Genomic DNA, 22536 nt, shown 5'->3' with positions numbered 1-22536 from the left:
CAGTTTCTGGTTATTTTAAGATAATCATCCCCTACCACACAGGTCAAGATTTCCTCGATACTGGCACTGTAATGTCATTTTCTCACTTCACCTAATGTTTACACAAACTGGGTTTATACACTTCAGCATGGTGAATAGACGAATAATGCACATTACAACATTCCACATCATGTTAAAAAAAATTAAGTGCTTTCGTAAGAAAGAAATTCAAAAAGAAATGCTGTAATCATCAGCTGTTGTTTGAATGTGACAGAATCCCTCTCCACTCATACATCCAATCTCAGTGTCATAAATAATTACAACAAAAACACAAAACTTCCCAAGAGTAATTTATTAAGCATTGTGGCATTCTATAAAAGTATGAATTTTTTTTTCATAAACAAGAAAGTTGGAGGTTTTGCAAAGAATCCTACGGAATCACAGAAATAAATTACCGGGGCAACAAAATATCCCTGACGTACATGAGTAAGAACCCATTATTTGGCACATGGTGTCATACATGTATATATCAAATGTTAGTTTTTAATATCAATGATTCTTGAGACAATGATCAATCATATCTTTAATACTGATCCTAGGCATGTTTAAGCTTTTTTACAAACAAACATCTAATCTAAAGCTAAATATTTCTTAGATATATAGCTACTGGATGAATCTTACAAGAAGGAATCCCTAATTATTTTCGAGGACATAAAAAATTCAATAATGGATTTCTAAACAATTGCAAAGGATTTCTTGATCTTAATCATGATAAGGAAACAAAAAATAAATAAATAGCATGACAACTGTATTAATTAGCATTTAATGTGACTGTTAGTCTCATTTCCATCTCTTGCATGAAAAATACAGGGAGCTTCATGCACTGCAGAATTAAAGACAGAGACATCGGAACAATTCTATACAACTTAGAGGCATCTGAGACATTTTAAACGACTTAGTCATCCATGAAGTATACGACTAGAGTCATCTGAGACATTTTATAAATACATCTGTCAATCATGACACAGGAATCCTCTTAATACATGTAACACTGAATTCATAGTATCAAATGTTGTATTAACCAAAATACAGCATAGTCAGTTTAAATTAGTTGTTGATTTCTTGAATCAAAGATTTTACCTTATTTCATTGAAATAATAAAGCACTGTGGTCGAAATCCAACAAAGCTCTCCGAACAGTAGAGCTACTTAGTGCTTCTTGTTCACAATAAACATATTTTTACTATATTTCTGTTTGTACAGAGAATACAAGTTTTTCCTTAGTACTGCGTTCATTTTCTTCGGCATTTCATGCTTATGTTTTCGGTATTCTTTGGGGGTCATGACCTTGAACTCTGTTGATTTCCCTGTGAACTTGGATATTTTCTGGTCCAAACTCTTTGAATCTCCAAAATACTGGATTCTGTACGTGCCTGGGGCTTGAGTTTGAGGAATGTCCCAGGTAATGGTCACCTCGGATTCTCCCAGCAACAGACTTGTGTGCTTCCATTCAAACCTGATGACGAAGCACAGCATTAATGACATCATTACACACCAGAAAATTCAAATTCCATTAATAGATTTACGCATACATGTCAAGTGTAAAGGTGTCATTTTCTATGACAATACTCCATTACTTAAAAAGTAAAGGAGCTCTACTGGCTTTTTATTTTCTTGATTGAACTGGATGCCAATTAAGGATTATTTTATGTTTAGAAAGGTTGTCTTTCTGTTCAAAGTTTTAAATAATCAAATGCCAAATTACCTAAACGTGTTTAAATGTACAAGAGATGCGAGTTGCCGCAAAACCAGGTCGAATGATTATATGTCTAATTCATTATATTTTCCAAGAGCTAAAACTGAAAATTTTAAATGTTCATACAGCTACTCTTCTGCATTCCTTTGGAACAAACTGTCTCAAAATGTTCGAAGCTCTGGTTCGGTTGGCATTTTGAAATCTGTGTATTTGATGGAATATTTTCATAGAAGTAGCACTTAAACATCGTGTTTTCCTCTCTTTTGTTCAGGTGTGCCAAATGTAGTTGTGATATGGCACTGTGTGTGCGTGTGTCTTATGCTATTTTTTCTTCTTTCCTTTTATGTCATGTATTCCTATTTAGATAATAATTTCATCACTAATTAGGTGTGTCTTATGCTATATTTTTTCCCCTTTTCCTTTTATATTGTATTCATGTTTAGATACTAATTTTAGATGTTAATTTTATGTTTGTGTATATGTTTTAATGCAGGACCACAATGGAAACTAGCTATATGCTAATTTGCGTTATCCTTGATAATAAAGGCTATTATTATTATTATTAAACATGTCCTCTGTTTATATTATCTTATTAACTTTAAATTGTTTAATATCATTATCGTCTTTTATCGTCAGAGCTTATAGTGAAAACATGTTGCAAAATGTTTGCCAACAGCTTATAGTGAAAGCATGTTGCAAAATGTTTGCCAACAGCTTATAGTGAAAACATGTTGCAAAATGTTTGCCAGTAGCTTATAGTGAAAACATGTTGCAAAATGTTTGCCAACAGCTTATAGTGAAAACATGTTGCAAAATGTTTGCCAGTAGCTTATAGTGAAAACATGTTGCAAAATGTTTGCCAACAGCTTCATGTTGCAAAGTTGGATCCTAAGAAGAACAAGATATTTTATGACTACAGGGGATTTCCTTACTTTGTTTCCCACTGACTGTCTGTGTAGACAACTCTCCAGTTCTGGTCCGGCTGCTGCATTTCCACAGTTAAAAATGTACCCTCCAACTATAAAACAGAACACACAAACAATAAGAATGGAATGACTGTTTTGAAATTCCTCTGAAGTACAAACCCTATAAGACTGTATGGATTCATTTACATTCACACGGATTCACATACCTTCACACGGATTCACATACCTTCACATCGTTTCTGGGATTGGCTCCAATAAATGTCACTTTCACAGAATCGCCCTAAAATGAACAAAAGCACATTACATACGTCAATGAAATCAGTCGCTGTTCAGTTCATCTGTTTGCGTTATTTGTCCTATGCAGTTCTGCTCAGTCACAGTTCAGTTCATCTGTTCGCAGTATTTGTCCTATACAGTTCTGCTCAGTCACAGTTCAGTTCATCTGTTTGCGGTATTTGTCCTATACAGTTCTGTTCAGTCACAGTTCAGTTCATCTGTTTGCGGTATTTGTCCTATACAGTTCTGCTCAGTCACAGTTCAGTTCATCTGTTTGCGGTATTTGTCCTTTACAGTTCTGCTGTGGTTTGATACTGTTAATCCAGAATTACTTGAACTACACGTATACAGTTGTAGTTTCTATTACTACATAGACATAATGGCTTTTGACAGTAGAACAAAAGGGCATGCCAGCTACCTGGAACCCAAATAATGTATAATAGCTTTTACATACACAAACGAGAATAATGGCTTTTACATACACAAACGAGAATAATGGCTTTTACATACACAAACGAAAATAATGGCTTTTACATACACAAATGGGTATAATAGTTTTTACAAACAAGATGAGAAAATCAAGCGCACCACTAGTGTACATGATCTGCCTGTCTGGAACTACATGTACAGGATACAGTTCTATGTTTACATACTCAGTCACAAGCTGTGACACTCATCTGCAATTCTAAAATGAGGCCATAGTGACCTAATTCTGGGCTTTGATACACCTTTCTCCCTATAATGAATCACTGACACGGTTTGATAGTCCTAGGTGTGAAAGATTCAGACATGAGAAAGCTAACAGACGAACAGATGGGTGGACCAACGGCAGAGCCTATAACATAATACTGTTCTTCAAATGACGGGCGTATAAACAAGAGGCCCATGGGCCACATCGCTCACCCGAGTCACCTTGGCCCATATCTGAAGATTTTCCATATATATTTGCATGTAAAACCTTGGTCCCTATTATGGCCCAAACTACCCTTTGCAAACTTGAATCTACACTATGTCAGAAAGCTTTCATGTAAATGTCAACTTCTTTGGCCCAATGGTTCTTGAGAAGAAGATTTTTAAAGCTTTTTCCTATATTTGTATGTAAAACTTTGACACCCCCCCCCCCACTTGTGGCCCCATCCTACCCCCCGGGGGCCATGATTTGAACAAACTTGAATCTGCACTATGTCAGAAAGTTTTCTTGTAAATATCAGCTTTTCTGACTCGGTGGTTATTGAGAAAAAGATTTTTCCTATATATTTGTATGTAAAACTTTGATTCCCTATTGTGGCCCCATCCAACCCCCGGAGCCCATGATTTGAACAAACTTGAATCTGCATTATGTCAGGAAGCTTTCATGTAAATCTCAGCTTTTCTGGCTTAGTGGTTCTTGAGAAAAAGATTTTTCCTATATATTTGTATGTAAAACTTTGATCCCCCCTTGTGGCCCCATCCTACCAACGGGGGCCATGATTTGAACAAACTTGAATCTGCAATATGTCAGGAAGCTTTCAGGTAAATTTCAGCTCTTCTGGCCCAGTGGTTCTTGAGAAGAAGATTTTTAAATGACCCCACCCTATTTTTGCATTTTTGTGATTATCTCCCCTTTAAAATTGACATGGCCCTTCATTTGAACAAACTTGAAAGCCCTTCACCCAAGGATGCTTTTGGCCATGTTTGGTTGAAATTGGCCCAGTGGTTCATGAGAAGAAGATGAAAATGTGAAAAGTTTACAGACAAACAGACGGACAGACAGACAGACGGACGGACGCCGGACAAAATGTGATCAGAAAAGCTCACTTGAGCCTTCGGCTCAGGTGAGCTAAAAAGTGCAAATATTTTGTAGTTTTCTCTCCATAACAGAATACAATAAATGTGGTATATATCATATTGATGGCTGGATATCATGATGATTCTGAGGACATTACAAAGTAAATATATCCCTGAATCCTTAAATGAAAGTGGAAATAAAACATTGCATCTTTTGATATTAAAGTACAGTAAACGTACACGTTTATGCGCAGTATTTATTTCCGCTTTGTCCATGGTCACATAAAATCTGTGTAATTCTATACCAACAGACTAAAAGTATGTAAGCTAATTTCATGTCAGCGACATGCAACACAGTGGAATTTCATACCCACAGACCAAACCAAATATGATAATCCGCAAAAATGATGACTCTACGGAAATAAATACCTGTGCAGTATTCCACCCTACCTGTTTGTATTGAGGATTAGCATCAGTGACTACATCACCAAAACTTTTCCCAAAAGGTGCATGGTCGAACACTACCGGAGGGAGGAAGGCCAGCTGTTTGTCCAGCAGATTTGGGGGAGTGGGTCCTGGTGGGGCTGGGGTACCCTGTATAAACCAGCAAAAAAAAAAAACCATTACTACAACAAAAATCTCCAGTAGAATTAACAGAGATTTATATTAACAACACTGGGTCTGATGATCATTATTTGGATTGATACTTTGAAAATCAAATCTTTTGGGTTCAGCAGTCTTAGAAGTACCCACCTACTTAAAGAAAATATCATAGTCCATCTTGCATCTTTCTTTTTAAAAGTACACATGTGTATTCTCAACATTGCAAAAAGATTCTCCATTTTACTTGGAAATAGACTGAACAACATATATGAACAAGAGGTACTGTGAGCAATGCTCACTAAGAATACCCCCCGCTTACCCCAATCTCCCAAAGGATGTTGGTAATAGGTATAAACTACTTCTTTTCTGAGTGTAAAAAACAAATGGCATGACAAACCTTGGGTATTCTCGTTTGTAGGGAGAAATGGATTATCTAGGAACACAGCATCTCCATGCGATGAAAAAAGCCGTTAAAGAATTTAAATGGAAACCATATTGCTACTTCGATGTCCAGTGCACGTGACCTTTGACCTTTTGACCCCAAAATCGATAGGGAACATCTTCATCCCATGGGTAGTCCATATGTATGATATGGTGACTGTAGGTGGAAAGGATAACGCTTTAGAGCCCGGAAACCATATTGTTACTTCGATGTCCAGTGCGCTTGACCTTTGGACCCCAAAATCGATAGGGAACATCTTCATCCCATGGGTAGTCCATATGTATGATATGGTGACTGTAGGTGGAAAGGATAACGCTTTACAGCCCGGAAACCATATTGCTACTTCGATGTCCAGTGTGCTTGACCTTTGACCCCAAAATCGATAGGGAACATCTTCATCCCATGGGTAGTCCATATGTATGATATGGGGACTCTAGGTGGAAAGGATAATGCTTTAGAGCCCAGAAACCATTGCGTCTACAGACGGACAGACAGACAGACGGACAACCTGATTCCAGTATACCCCCCCCCCCCCCCCCACAACTTGTTGCGGGGGGTATAATAAGACTAGAATGAGAATCTCTAATCCTATACATTTCTAGTTTCTAGACATTTCAAGAATTCACTACCTTAGCTAAGGCACTGGCTAGTTTGTTGAATTCTTGTATATAGGCTTGCAGAGTGTAAGGTCCGTAGATGGTGGAGGCACCTTCGTACCTCTGAATCTGTAATCAACAAAAATCTTACAACATTAAATATCTAATTCTTTTTATAATTTGAAACAAATCATTTATTACAAGTGAAATTAATTTCAGTGAATGTGTCAATTTGACAGGAAAATGAATATCGTCAATATTAAGCATGAATTTATTCAGTGATGGTAGAATTGATTTTTCTCCTCCCACTTGGTCAAAATTTACCTTTCCAATGATTTTATCTTCGATATCTTTAACAATTGAAATGAAAGTCATTTCCTCATGAATGTGGACGATGTGCATATGAATCTTGATAAAAATAGTATGACTATCTTAACCACTAGGAATATTCCAACAGAAATGAAAGTAAAATGTAAATATGAAAAAAACCATTCATTTTTGAAAATACATCAGGGGGATGAACTACAACATGCTTCATGAAGTCTGCTGGCATAAAGCACTTCAGTTCATGCCCTCATGTATTTTTAGAAATGAAATTTATTTCCTTGATTAAATCTAATGTCATGCACATACCTGGTATTCTTCATAGGTAGTTACGTAATCTGCGTAATCATTGGTCAGTCCTGCAATCACAGACAACGTGTCGCCAGGGAGACCAGCAGCCTTCAGTGTCTGTCACATACAAAGTTAAACCTCCGTACATGTAGTTATACATCATTCTTGATAGGAAATACAGATGTTTTATTGCTTGAAATGAATTGTAACACCTTTCTAGTGCAGCTTTAATGAATTATAACACCTTTCTAGTGCAGCTTCAATGAATTATAACACCTTTCTAGTGCAGCTTCAATGAATTGTAACACCTTTCTAGTGCAGCTTTAATGAATTATAACACCTTTCTAGTGCAGCTTTAATGAATTATAACACCTTTCTAGTGCAGCTTTAATGAATTATAACACCTTTCTAGTGCAGCTTCAATGAATTGTTACACCTTTCTTGAGCAGCTTTAATGAATTATAATGTGTTTCTTATCTTACGACATCACAGGAAGGTGGAACTACGATAATGTTCAGAATGTGACTTACTGCTGTTACGCTGTCTCGTGTTCTTCGCCCCGACATAGTACTGAAAAAAGTCAAAACGGGGTTAAGGTTTCTGACATAGTACTGAAAAAAGTCAAAACGGGGTTAAGGTTTCTGACATAGTACTGAAAAAAGTCAAAACGGGGTTAAGGTTTCTGACATAATACTGAAAAAAGTCAAAACAGGGTTAAGGTTTCTGACATAGTACTGACATAGCTTGGATAAATTTCCCATTAAGTTAGTCTACTTTACACTTTTAATAACTAGTATGTCACGACATAGACGTTTATAGCTGCATCGCAGGTAAAAAGTCAAAATATTTTCTGGTTATCTACTCCTAAATCATAAGCTTGTAAAATTGTTTGTTATTTTACAATTACTTTGATATATACTTCTCTGGATTTTAATTTAATATGCACAATAGGAACTTTGGCACTGTAATGTGACCTTGAAACCACCCCTACAATGCACTAGTACTGTAAATTCTTAATTATACCCGAGGAATTTATTATCGCGTAATTTTGTGAAAAGCATCCCCTCACCAAATAGAATTATTCGCTTTTATTTTAGATTGCTAAAATACATGTAAAAGCTCTTGATCAACAGACCACTCGTGAATTTATGTTCTCGATTTGACGTGTACAAGTCATTTCGCGATATAAAGTACTGGCATAAAATAAGGAATGTATAGTAGTTAATAATAATAATAATGATTGGTTTTATATAGCGCCTTTTCCAGCGTATGCTGCTCAAAGCGCTTTACAATAATCAATGTACATTATTACCCCGGCAGACCTTATATCAATCTAGAACTTTCTCAGCCTCCTTGGAAGCATACAGTGCAAGCTGCCATTACAAGCGCTAGAGCACTAACATTCTAACAATATCTTTCACTGTCTATAGCCAGGTACCCCTTTTACACTTGGGTGGAGTGAGGAAATTCATGTAAAGTGCCTTTCCCAAGGACACAACGTCAGCCCTGCCGCGGCCAGGACTTGAACCCACGACCTTTCAGTCGAGAGTCTGACGGCCTAACCACTTGGCCACCGACGCCAGTTCAAGAATAAAGGTCAATCATGTGACTTGGTACAACTGTAAGATCAGGATTGTTTGCTGATATTTTGTGTGAAAACAGGAAAAGGAAACATATCTTTATGAAACTCGCTGGTGAAAGATACGACATGTTGTCTGCTATCATTGATCATTGTTTGCAAAAACTACCAACAAATATGATGATGTTCAATACTTTTGGTCACTATGAATTTTATGACATCTCAACATTTTTCTAGAAAATCTTACAATGCCTATTCCTCTTAATTACTTTAGATTTCAATGTTTTGGCATCTTGCACTTGCAGGAACTTCAGAATGAACAAATATCTGGTCTCGTGACCGATATAATCATGTGACCTTTAAAAAGGAAATCCCCTCTGGGGTATTAGATATTCCCAACGCTGTCTAACTAACACCTACATAGTGGGATGCTCTTTCACAAGATATCAACAGAATTATGGTTCATCTCTTAATTCATGTTATAGAGGTAATTAATATTGCTGCAGAAATAATCTGAAAGGAATTCTGTGGACATGTGAAGTGAAAAAACATCTTATTTCAAAATTTGATGGATCAATTGTAAAAATGAAATTGTCTAACACTGAATGAACATCAATAAAATGTACCATTTTTCAACAATATACTCGTTTCAAATCTTTCAAATAAGTGGAAAATGCAGACTTAGAATTTCTTTACAATGATGGATGAATTCTCCCAACTTTAAAAAGATTTGACTGACTTGAATTCTGCTGGTACAGAGATTTGACTGACCTGAGCTCTGCTGGTGCAGGGATTTGACTGACCTGAACTCTGCTGGTGCATAGATTTGATTGACCTGAACTCTGCTGGTGCATAGATTTGATTGATCTGAACTCTGCTGGTACAGAGATTTGACTGACCTGAACTCTGCTGGTACAGAGATGATGGCGAGCTGTCCTATTCTGAAGATCTGTAGATCCACAATAGATGGGGACCAGGCATAGGGAACACTTATCTAAAATGAAGGGGTTAAAATCAGAATTACAGTAAAACATGGTTATAGTGAACCTCCAGGGCCAGCAAAAAACAGTTCATTGTAACCAAACTTCATTATACAGTAAAACACAGTTATAGTGAACCTCCAGGGCCAGCGAAAAACAGTTCATTGTAACCAAACTTCATTATACAGTAAAACAAGGTTATAATGAACCTCCAGGGCCAGCAAAAAACAGTTCATTATAACCAAACTTCATTATACAGTAAAACAGTTATAGTGAACATACATCATTTTTCCATTTCATCTATATCTGTCACACTTTTCATTTTCAATTTGTTCATTATATTTCCCACCCATATCCCCAATCAAAATAAAAAAGTGTACTGCATGAGTTATGAGGAATATCCTAAAAACAGCTTATTGTTCATATGTAGCACTTAATATCTACATATGAAAATTTCACCCACAAAACTAAATGATAACATTATATCACCTCTCCTGTGTCCAGTAAGAACTAAATGACAACACTATATGAACATTACCTCTCCTGTGTCCAGTAAGATGGGCTTAGGATGCTGACAGGCTGACTGTTCCGCTGACGGCTCCTTCAGAAAATCTCGAATAAAATCCCAGAATGGATTCCCCGTTGTGGCACCTTTAAATATATCAAGAAATACTTCACTTCGTTGTTTTCTCCTTCTTTCTCAAGAAGCACAAAGCTATTAGCACTATTGTGTACCTTGAGTGAAGTTAAAGGCTCCTGGTCCATCAGTAGTCCCGGCAGCAAAACTGTAACCCATCGCAGGCTTACAGGTCTTCACCTGTACAGGTATTGTATAAGAGATCAACATCGATAGGTCACACATGCAGAATTAGGGATGTCAAAAACCTGTACAGGTATTGTATAAGAGATCAACATCGATAGGCTACACATACAGAATTACCAGATGTCAAATTGAACTATTTTATCATTTGTTTCATTACTTGCAGTATTCGTCGAATAGTCAAATATATGTTACCCTCAATAATGCAACCTTGATAAAACTTCGAAAGATTAGAGGTAAAGTCAAATCCGGAAATCAATATTTTTGCATTTTTACTACATTCTGGGATTATTTTGACATGATTGACAAGTTCTGAACATTTTCAGAGTGTACTGAATGTTCAACATACAATCATAAACTTACGTATATAATCAGTTAAATTTACAGTTTTTATCAAAAAATATAATTATTTTTCACATAACTTATGGTAAAAATAACTATCTTTTTAATAAAAACTATAACCAGTGTGAGATTAACTTTACCCATGTGAGACAGCCATGTGAGATTTTTCTGTCTCACACTGCTGCGACATCATTTGATTGTGACGTCATGTATTTTCTACGATTTACGTTACACGTTGAAGTAAAATATTTTGTATTGTTTCTTTAAATTTTAATTTCATATAGCTTTCTGGTGGACAACCTTTGGTTTGTTGTTTCCACATTGTGTGTACACTATTTTCAGGTATGCTCTTTCTGCCTGTCTAATTACTTTTTGCACTGAAGTTTAGATGAGGATTATGATAATTGTGAATGTTCTCAAAGCTCCTGAATTTATGCATTAACTGTGGATAAAATGTGAGGAAAATAATCCTTCATTTATTTGTGAGGGATAGGGAAATTCCACCTCTGGAACAAAGCCTCGTCCCAGACTGTGAATCTTGTCCCCTCGGTGGAATTTCCCTATCCCACACTCGTACAAATGAAGGATTCTATCAATCTACAGTCTCAGACGTAAGACGATTCCTCAACATTGAGACAATAGCACAGGCAAGGAGAACGTATACTACCTTTTCACCAACATGATTTTCTTTTTCATTTGAAAATTCTCTATTGAAAAACCTGGTGAGAATTTTGATATTCCTGGGTTGATGGTGCTGTCATGGATTTGGCAGATTGACAAAAATAAAAATCTGGACTTGATACAGAAAGACTTTCAATTTCCAATGTAGAGTAATCTCTCTTTTACCATATTTTTTTTTTCTTGAATATCATCGAACATCAATTATTCCAAAGAAAATAATTGACTATTCACTAACATCATTGACAGTAATGTATTCTATCTTTTGTTCATTTCTAAAAACAGGAAATAAATTACCTACCTATGATCTCAATTGACGAATCACAAAGCAGAAACATTTATGGTGGATTTCAATCTATTACTGTATATTTTGACATACAATACATTTAAACATCAGATTGAGTTTTTAATGTTGACTGACCTGTGTTGTCTGGTTAATTTGCACCATGACATTTGACATGTCTACGTATGAATGCCTAAAGTCCACAGGGCCTTCTAACTTCATGGCTGCTGGATCATTATATAGTATCTGTATAATGGGTAAAATACACTTACAATTGTAGAATTGTTAAAAAAAACAAAAAAAACCCACTTATGATCATGGAATCGTAACAAAAAATACGCTATTGTAGACTCCTAAAAAAAATTCACTTTTGATCGTAGAATCTTGCCAAAAAAACTCACTTATGATCATAGAATTGTGCAAAATAAAACTACACTTACAATCGTAAAATCATGTGGGGAAAAAATACACTTATGATCATAGAATTGTGAGGAAAAATACACTTACAATCGTACATAAGAAAAAAAAATAAACTTCATGCATATCTTATACAACAGAAAGCATTTGTAATACATAAATCTGTGATGGAAGAGGATCTACATTTTCCCTGTCATTAACTTTGGATTAATTATATCTACCTTAGCTTTCTTGTACTGATTAGTGGCAATAATTTTGGTGCTGTCAAACATGTCTTTCCCTGGACCAGGTGATACACAAAGTTCATTCTGTAAACACAATCACATTATGTTACCCAGCTATCAATAAAAAAAATTGTGATTCAATCTGCACTAGCTATTGTAAAGTTGTGCAACTGCACCATTTTCTGATACAGTCCAATCAAATTAAACCCTCTGGTCTGTCCACTTAGACCACTTTACACAAGGCTTACATAAAGTGATCTAATGGAGAGGATCAAAGACTGTAATCTTTATTCGACTATTCTCAATCCACTCCTCTTTCATTCTACTTGCCCTTCCATTACAGGTGCTGGTGGGGACGTCGCACGGCTTGCCCGTGTCCATACAGTGCGGCCCTTTAGTATTTGGAGACACATCACCTTCATTACTCTGAGCAAAGGCTGCTACAAATTCTCCCTGTGTAAATTGTCAGAAGACAAAAAAAATTATCAGATGGGTTGAAATTTGTAAATAGTCATTATTAACAATGATTAAAAACATAAGTCATTGATTACACATTTCACCTCACAAAAAGGAGAAAATGCAAACTGAGCAATACAGTACAAGTCTGAAAGAAATAACGTCAGAAGAAAACGCAATAACAAATAACCTTGTGTGAGGTTGATGTTATGGCTAAAGGTCACAATGAAACTTACAGTTACTAATTCTATTATTTCAATTTAACTAAGATACAGCATCAAAGTTGAATACCTTCTCTCCAAGAGACCTTATTATTGTCTAAATGAACTTGGAAACAAACTTGGATTCATCTATTAAGGCATACGAAACCTCTGCATCAAGTACGACTGTCTAGAAATCTTCAAATACATGGTTATGCGTAAAATATGATATGTGTTTCTCCACCCCAACAACCTTTACATTGTTACATTGTTCATTGACCTTGAGGTGTAGTCAAGAAATGCCACAAGGTCATGACTTATTAGCAATTATTATCAGTGTAAGTATACAACCACTTATGTAAAAGTAAGATAATAACGACAGAATGTAGAGAAACATCACTCGAAAAAAAAATAAAATCATCAAATTTAAATGAATCAATTTGAAAATACTAACTGCACAAATTTACATGGTAGTATACAACATTTCCACAAAATCTGGGGGGTGGGTGAGGGTGAATAATTGAATAGCATGGGAAACAAGAGGTCCACAGGTCTTATTGGTCACCTGAGTACTAGTGAAAAGTAAAACTCCCAAAGGCTATGAAATCTAGAAAAAATTTCCAATTTCTGAATATCTAAGCTAAATTCTAATATTCACCAACAGTATAAAACAAGATGTGTTCTTAAACTTCAATGCCCTAAAAAGTGCATACACTGATGAAAGGCTTTACATAATATACATGTATATATTAACATTAAACGATATGACTAATTTGTACCCATCCTAGAGTCAAAACCCTGGGGTTGTGAAATTCACCATTTTTTTGTACATCCTTTTCTGCTATTCCTAAATATGCATTTAAATTTTATATGATATCAGCAAACTTAAAGAAGTCCTTCAAATCATAAAAATAATTTTAGCACCACCCTGAAACCAAGCCCTTACCCCAGAGGATCATGAAATTTACAATCTTGGTAAAGGACTCCCAACTCCTTCTAATTATCCATTTAGTTTCAGTTTAGTATCAATACAGGTAGCATTAAAGCAGATACCATTTATTATATAATTTGCACATATACACTATATATACCAAGTTTGGCCCCAACCTGGAATCAGAACCTCAACCCTGGGGATCCTGAAAGTTACAATTTTGGTAGAGGCCTTCCTGTTCTACATCACTATGCAATTAGTTTTTCTTAAAGATATGCAGGTGTAGAGAAGAAGATTTTTGAAAATTGGTCAATTTTGGCCCCACCCCTAAGGCCCAAGAGGTGCAGGGATGCTGAAATTTACAATTTATGTCCCCCTTGTCCCAAAGATGCTTCATACCAAATTTGAAAAGAATTGGAATAGTAGTTATCAAGAAGAATTTAAAAATGTTCAATTGTTAACACATGATGAACGACACAAGTTCTGGTGAGCTAATAATGAGATCTGTATAATTCTCTAATATTTGTCCTGGTGAGCTTATAATGACATCTGTATAATTCTCTAATATTTGTCCTGGTGAGCTAATAATGACATCTGTATAATTCTCTAATATTTGTCCTGGTGAGCTGATAATGACATCTTATCCCCATAACTTGAGTTGTGGACTTACTTTACCGGGGAATTTATTACTGTTCATGTCCGCCTCGAACATCTGAGCTGCTAGCCCTTTGTTATCACTGCTGATCAGGTGATTTGTATTGTTCATACTGGTACAGTGCACAGCAAACCAGCTGTTCATTAGAAATTAAACATAGCATTAATTACAGCTCCAACCATTAAAATATCCTAATCTGCATCAAAATGAAAACTTTAAGCACATTTTGTCATTTATTCCTCTAACATTGCTGCAGCAGACTTACTTGATCATTCCTATGCCTTTGTTCTGAGCGTCCACCATTCTGAGAACTGTCATATTCTTGTCTACATTGTACTTGTATCTGTGAATAGTGAGGAGAGTGATGTATTGTTTTGCAATGTACCTGGGAAAAGACCACCGACCTTCCGAAAGTAAACTGGGAAACTTTCTCACTTACCAACGCAAGCGGAATTCGAACCCACGCCGACAGAAGTGAAAGGCTGTGTGATTTTGAGCGTGATGCTCTAACCACTCCGCCACGAAGGCGATGTAAAAAATGGACGGACAAATCCAATTGAAATGCAAACTGAACTTGTATTCCTTTGAGAGGAAGCCTATGACTAAATATCAGGGCAATATCTGTATCCGTAATGAAAAAAAGCCAGGAAAACTGTTTGACCTATTTTTAGCTTAAAAGTAGGTCATGGATGAACCAATCCTGCTAAAATGCATACTGAACTTGTATTCCTCCAAGAGGAAGCCTCCAACTAAATTTCAGGGCAATATCTGTATCCATAATGAAAAAAAGCCAGGAAAACTATTTGACCTACTTTTAGTCCTAATGTAGGTCATGGATGGACAGACTAATCCAGCTGAAATGCAAATTGAATTTGTATTTCTCTAAAGGAAGCTTATGTGTAAATTTCAGGGCAATATCTGTATCTGTAACGGAAAAAAGTCCGGAAAACTGTTTGACCTACTTATTGCCCTAAAGTAGGTCAACGATGGACCAATCCAGCTGAAATGCAAACTCACTCTTACAATTCTTGAGGGAGATATTGTGAACAAATTTCAAAGTTGTACATGCATCCGTCACGGAAAAAAGTCTGGAAAACATGACCCGGGACAGACAGCCAGCCGGACGGACAGCGCCATAACATAATACGTCCCGTCTAATGACAGGCGTATAAAAATAACAAAATCAGCCCTCACCCCAGTTTACATTGTATGAAATATTTTGAATTTATAAATGCATTTGGTGAAATTTTGTTCATAAAATTGGGAAAAATGGGTGACCTTTTGTCATCCAGAATAGGTCTGATATCTGGTCTAACTTTGAGGACAGAAACAGCCCTAATATGAAACAATAAAATTTTAGTTATACATATCTCTCTCCTCATACATGTATTATGAAATGATAAAAGTTAAGTTTTGCTTTAAAAGTTGTGACAGCCCTGATATGAAATGGTCAAATTTTAGATTCACTTAGTTGTGAATGAGACTTCATACCTAGCTCTCTCCTCAGTAGGATTGTTGAGGTACGCTGTCGGACTTCTGTTTATGTTGCTCTCTAAAAGTTCGCCAGTGTTCACGAAAAGGTTTCCTGGTCTCATAGTGTTGTGGGCCTTTTCAATGCTCTAAAATTAACATTAAAGTAATAATCAAATGCAAAATGTTAGATCCTCCACTTAAATGCTGAAGGCCCAACACACAGAAATATTTGATATGATAATGCGCCTACATATTTTTTGACAGATGTTGGACTTTTCAATACCATAGTATCTTTTTATGGGTCGATATCAATGAAGATACAAAATTTATGGAGATTATTTTGCAGGAATCCAATAATTATAGGTTATAGACTTTGTATGGGAAAATATGACGACCTAGTTTTTTGGCGCGTACATTGACCGAGCTTGCGAGGTCTGTCCGTGACAAAAAACAAGGTTGTCATATTTTCCCATACAGTCTATAACCTTTTTATTATATACTTTCAATTTCATTTAGAAACTAACAATGATTTATTTTTAACAATTTCTTTATTGGTTTAATTGAGTAAAAGATGAAAAACATGAAAAAAATTGAAAATTAACGACGTAGTAATTCGCTTGGTATTGATTGTGACGTATTGTTTGCGGGCCGGAATGTTTCCGGGCATATATATCGTGTGATATATGCCCGCAAACTTTTAAAGAAAACAGAAGAGATGAAATTGAAAGTATATAATAATCCTTTTTATAATGGTGCTGGATACAAGTAACAAAATATGTATAGAACACACAAGTGAAAAAAAAGTGGCAGACTGGCCTGGGACCAGTAAAATTTAACACTCCCATCACTCAGATATAGTTTTTTTTACAATTGCCTGAGACTAACATTGAAAATCTACATGTTATATCATACACATTTTTGAAGTAGTTTTAATGTTTAGATGTAAAATATAATACCACACCCACTGTCAATACAGTTAAAACTCTTTTTGGTAAAGACAAAATCTGGACGTTACAATAATGAGTGAACAAAGTTTGGGTTAGTAAGTTTTATCCATAATGGTCAAATGAACCAGAAGAATTCATCATTTGACAAGTCAAATTTTAATGCAAAAGCCTAACTGACCAGTGAAATTAAAAACCACTCCTTGCCCTGGGACTATGTATCATATAAGCTGTAAATGTACATGCAGATATGACCATACAATGCACACAAAAAACAGTCAAACCTCGTTATCTCAAAATTGATGGGGCTAATAAAAATCTTTTGAGACATTACATTATAACATGTAGCTGGGACTTTCAATCACTTCGGAATATCCATGGTATTCAATATATCAATGTTTGGGATACTGAAGTTGAACTGTATATTAACTGCCTTGAATTTGTTACTAGCAATATGTTTATATCAATCATATAACTAATCAATAATTTGTTGCCTCTAACACTTTGTATTGAATGCCTCTCATTTATATTAAGATGTTAGTACATTAAAATACTTACAGCAACAATTCCTTCTGCCAGAGACAGAAAAGTTTCATTGACAAATCCAAGGGAAGTGATGTCATAGAGGAGGTATTGATGGAACCCCCCGGGCCCTGAGTGTGTATGGGTGCCACTGATGGCTACATTCCTCTCATTGTACAAATCTCCATACTTGTTCTTAAGACGCTTGATGATCTGAAACACACAAATTTATCATAAATATCTGATAGTTTATGATTACATATTTATATTTGTGGAAGAATTTCAAATAAAAGTTAACCTTGCTGCCACATAAATATTTTCTCATAATTCCTAATACAGTAAGACATGTTTATAGCAAACACACTCATAATGAATTCACACTTACAGCAAAGAGATTTTCATTCCCTGAAGTTTTAGAACAATTTCTTAGATAATTGCATTTGTAGCAAATCAAAATTCTTAGTCCCCAGCACTTCACTATACAATCTAAATAAAATAAGCTGTTTTGATCAGCTGCCGCTTGACGCTTGTTTCAAAAGAAGATGCGCATTCAGAAACAGCTAATTTGAATTAGATTGTTCACTATAAGCATGTTTTACTGTATTTATTTAAAAATACAAACTTCTAGTTTCAGTCCTTGAGATTGCATACAAGAATCTGTGTTGACAAATACAATCCTGGTCTTGTTGGCAGAATCAGCAATGATGAAAGCTCTGCTATACTGACGAAGGTGAACCCCTTTACTAGTCTGTCCAGGGTTTGCATATCCCATCTACACCACAGAACAAACCAATGCATTCATTTGTTTTTATTCACCAAATCAGATCATAATATTTTGTCATTACAGGAATTCATTTATTTCAACATCTCTTTTCATGTTTAGCACAAAATTAACAACACAACTATAATGAGTTTATTTACTAGTTAAAAAAATCCTAAAACATGAGAGACAGTATGCAGGTCCAACCCAATCTTTATTAAGCTATATGACAGTATGTAGGTCCAACACAATCTTTATTAAGCTATATGACAGTATGCAGGTCCAACCCAATCTTTATTAAGCTATATGACAGTATGTAGGTCCAACACAATCTTTATTAAGCTATATGACAGTATGCAGGTCCAACCAAATCTTTATTAAGCTATATGACAGTATGCAGGTCCAACACAATCTTTATTAAGCTATATGACAGTATGCAGGTCCAACCCAATCTTTATTAAGCTATATGACAGTATGCAGGTCCAACCCAATCTTTATTAAGCTATATGACAGTATGCAGGTCCAACCCAATCTTTATTAAGCTATATGACAGTATGTAGGTCCAACCCAATCTTTATTAAGCTATATGACAGTATGCAGGTCCAACCCAATCTTTATTAAGCTATATGACAGTATGCAGGTCCAACACAATCTTTATTAAGCTATATGACAGTATGCAGGTCCAACCCAATCTTTATTAAGCTATATGACAGTATGCAGGTCCAACCCAATCTTTATTAAGCTATATGACAGTATGCAGGTCCAACACAATCTTTATTAAGCTATATGACAGTATGCAGGTCCAACCCAATCTTTATTAAGCTATATGACAGTATGCAGGTCCAACCCAATCTTTATTAAGCTAAATGACAGTATGCAGGTCCAACCCAATCTTTATTAAGCTATATGACAGTATGCAGGTCCAACACAATCTTTATTAAGCTATACAGCATTGTTAAGCTACAGTGAAACCTTGATATATTGCCAACTTTTGTTCAACACAGATTTGGGCAATAAAGTACGTGTGGCAATATAACGAATTCACCATTACGGACAAATTCAAAAGACATTCAATTCCGAAAAATTATTTGGGCTCCATTCTGTAAAAACATTTAGATAATCTTGAGTTTAATTAGGCAATTATTAGTAATTAACCTGACCACCTAAATATCCTGTCTAGCCTGTCACATTTCACTGCACTGCTCTCAAAGTACAGGTGTGATTACTGATGGGTGTTAGGTAATTGCAATTATCATCAAGGGTAAACCCTATAAAATTGGGCCATCTGTTTGTGAAAATCAGTGGCATATATGGCATTGTGCATGGTTGGCATTATAATGGGGGTGTTAACATGGGGAGAAATCTGTTTTTTTGGATTTTCAGGCAATAAGCGGGGGTGGCATTATAAGGGGGGGGGGGGGGGGGGTTAATATATAGAAGGAGCACTGTATGTAGCTTTATAAAGCTATTTGAAATAGCTTGATTTAGCTATTTCAAATCTTTTATATAATCAACTTCTATAGGCATAAAAATCTAATTTCACTGAGTGAAAATATTTCATCCTTGCACTCCATACAACACATTGTAAACAAAAAATACATCCCTTAGGAAGAATTTTGATTTCAAATTGTCAGATGTTTAGGATTATCAAGTTGTTCTGCAACAAAATCTAATCATCAGAATAAAAGTCACTAATGATCAAAGGAATAATGGATTGGCAATCAGATTCCACACTGTAAAGTCATCAAAATTATCTACACTTCAACACACACAGGGTAAAAGACAGTTAACAACACAAACGAAATTCTCTTTTCATGAAAATCCTTTTCAAAAATGTCAGATGTAGTATTGTTATGAACTCTAATCAGAACGGTGTTGTGGTTAGTTCAAAGTACTTTCTCTTAACTTAATTTAAACAATATTTTATTATGTATGAAACATAAGTGGATTAGGCAGCAGGCTTGCAGCCTATATAAGCCTTCTCCAATAAGGTACAAGGTGATTACATGTATGTATAATGATGAGCATGAGTATATATACAATATGTATGATAAATATTGACAATATAAAAATCAAGTACTTTCTCTTGTGAGGACATGTATGAACATAGCTGCAGAACTGTAGCTCTCTGAAAAAATATTTTGACATAACAGAGAGCTACAGAGCCACCCCTTATAAAAACCTTCGATTTACGGCGCACAAAAAGCTGTGCACGGTTGAGGCCTTATATCGTTGTATTCTTGAGTTACTGTCTCATAAATTTAATATCGAAAAATTCTTAACATATTTTCCTACTAGTGTCTAAACATACCTTCAAATATTCATTAAAGCCCAACACGACCTGAAAACTCCCAGCTTCAAATGATTTCGTTAGTTGACGTAGCCATGTTAGGTAGCCGGGTCAGTTCGTACCCTGTTGTTGTTAGTATATATTCATAAAATTCGTTATATGTTATGTATTCGCTCTTCATTTATTATCAATACGAATAATTTATAGAAATTAAAAAAAATAAAGTTTTTCTAAAGGTAAAATAAGCTCTTGATTCATGAAAATGCTACTAAAGTCCTTAACACTCGTGTGGCAGGGATGGAGACCGCACCAGACTAATGAAAGCCGCATTGCCGTGAGTTTAGCTATTTGAATAATTATTATTTAAAGGCACTGGGATGATATATTATTTAAAATATTTAGCTAAAATATTTGTGGGGATATTAGTTCACATCTAGACGTTATTGTGCATTATGGAAATTAACCAGGATTCGAATTGACCGGCTACCTAACATGGCTACGTCAACAAACGAAATCATTTGAAGCTGGGAGTTTTCAGGTCGTGTGGGGCTTTAATGAATATTTGAAGGTATGTTTAGACACAAGTATAGTAGGAAAATATGTTAAGAATTTTTCGATATTAAATTTATGAGACAGTAACTCAAGAATACAACGATATAAGGCCTCAACCGTGCGCAGCTTTTTGTGCGCCGTAAATCGAAGGTTTTTATAAGGGGTGGCTCTGTAGCTCTCTGTTATGTCAAAATATTTTTTCAGAGAGCTACAGGTCTGCAGCTAGTATGAACATTACACAAATATTCATTTTTTATTCAAATAAACTAGATTAAAATGTTCATTATCTTTCTCTAAAAATCCCAAAGTAGTTCACAAAAAGAAAGAGTGTCAATGAATGCAGTATTTCTGTTTACGTAAATGTTTGCTCAATAAAGATCAAATATAAGATGATGTTTTATAACTTCCAAATATTTTTTTTCTGTACACAATTGATATTTTCTTATATATATTGAATTTCAAAGTATACTTTTCATTCAGTCTTTGTGAGAGAAAAAATTCAATTTGATGTAACGTAAACAATTTTTAAATTTTTTTTTCGGGGGGGGGGGGTAACATATGTAAAGAATAAAATACTTTAATTCACATTTGTTGTTATAGTGTTGCTAGTATTATATATTTGAATAGATATATTTTCATCTGCATATTTTGTGTTTCATTTTCCTTGAGTTACTAAATTGGTCTTTCCTCCAAGTTGGAGGAAAGTCCGAAAGAGTAGGCCTAACGATAAATTGAGAACAGGTGTCAAACACTTTTTAATATAATGTGTAATTGCGAAATGGTGTTGTCTTTACCAATAAATGTGAACACGTCTGCACCCAATTTATTGGAACCAGTTTGTAAATCACTGAAATAATGACTTAGACTTGTGTGGCTTACGTTACGAATCTATCGTTTGAAATCGTTAACAAGTTCATTCCTCGCTAAACCGTTATAATTACCATGTCAACCTCTGCCGCCGGACCCGTGATGTCTGCAATTCCGGCACCGATAATGTAATTAGTGCCCTGTCCATTGCAAAGCATACAAATTGACAGGAGGAGAAAAACACGACAGCTCCAGGCAACATCCATTTTCAAACATGTGATGCACTCAAGTCACGTGCTACTGTCTACATTGATCATGTGATATGTATGGTGGCCTATTCCATCAATAAATCATGCTTAGTTCACTAGTTGAGATAGTATATAATATTGTGATACAAAGTATTCAATTTTCTAATGAAATGAATCGTTTGCCGCTTACATGCTTATAATTACTTTCATACAGTACGATGAAATTATGAATATGAATAAATGTAATACAAATTTATACAATTTACAAGATATATTTTAGTTTAGAGTATTCCTCATTGCAAAGTAAATACATACGTAAATGTATTTATAAGCATGTTATATTGGGGGATGGGGATGGGGTTTCCTTGTCCGCCATCTGATCCCGGTGAAAAAGTCGTATTCCCCTTCGTTGGCCT

General features: G+C 35.3%; 1 protein-coding gene across 1 annotated transcript; it reads right to left on the bottom strand.

Annotated features, from left to right (window-relative positions):
• Positions 1 to 316: 316 nt before the first annotated feature.
• Positions 317 to 22183, bottom strand: LOC125669629 (putative neutral ceramidase C). The gene is made up of 19 exons (XM_056162696.1): positions 22007 to 22183; positions 18086 to 18235; positions 17500 to 17676; positions 16016 to 16143; positions 14790 to 14867; positions 14540 to 14660; positions 12613 to 12735; positions 12280 to 12366; positions 11780 to 11887; positions 10254 to 10335; positions 10057 to 10169; positions 9438 to 9532; positions 7490 to 7529; positions 6978 to 7076; positions 6378 to 6473; positions 5154 to 5297; positions 2887 to 2940; positions 2667 to 2752; positions 317 to 1494 (listed from the first exon to the last, which is right to left on the bottom strand). Exons 1-19 carry the CDS (start codon positions 22136 to 22138, stop codon positions 1188 to 1190), a joined length of 2220 nt encoding a protein of 739 aa, XP_056018671.1. The 5' UTR covers positions 22139 to 22183; the 3' UTR covers positions 317 to 1187.
• Between the last annotated feature and the right edge of the window lie 353 nt (positions 22184 to 22536).

This window comes from Ostrea edulis, chromosome 4, assembly GCF_947568905.1.
Source record: "Ostrea edulis chromosome 4, xbOstEdul1.1, whole genome shotgun sequence".
Lineage (NCBI taxonomy): Eukaryota > Metazoa > Mollusca > Bivalvia > Ostreida > Ostreidae > Ostrea > Ostrea edulis.
The sequence above is the reverse complement of the archived record's forward strand: the minus strand, read 5'-3'. Positions and strand labels throughout refer to the sequence as shown.

Coding starts and splice junctions, on each gene's coding strand:
- LOC125669629 (XM_056162696.1), bottom strand. CDS start 22,138: ATGGATGTTGCCTGGAGCTGTCGTGTTTTTCTCCTCCTGTCAATTTGT. Junction 16,144..17,499: donor TGGCAGAAGGAATTGTTGCT/GTAAGTATTTTA, acceptor TGTTAATTTTAG/AGCATTGAAAAGGCCCACAA. Junction 9,533..10,056: donor TCTTACTGGACACAGGAGAG/GTAATGTTCATA, acceptor CCTTCATTTTAG/ATAAGTGTTCCCTATGCCTG.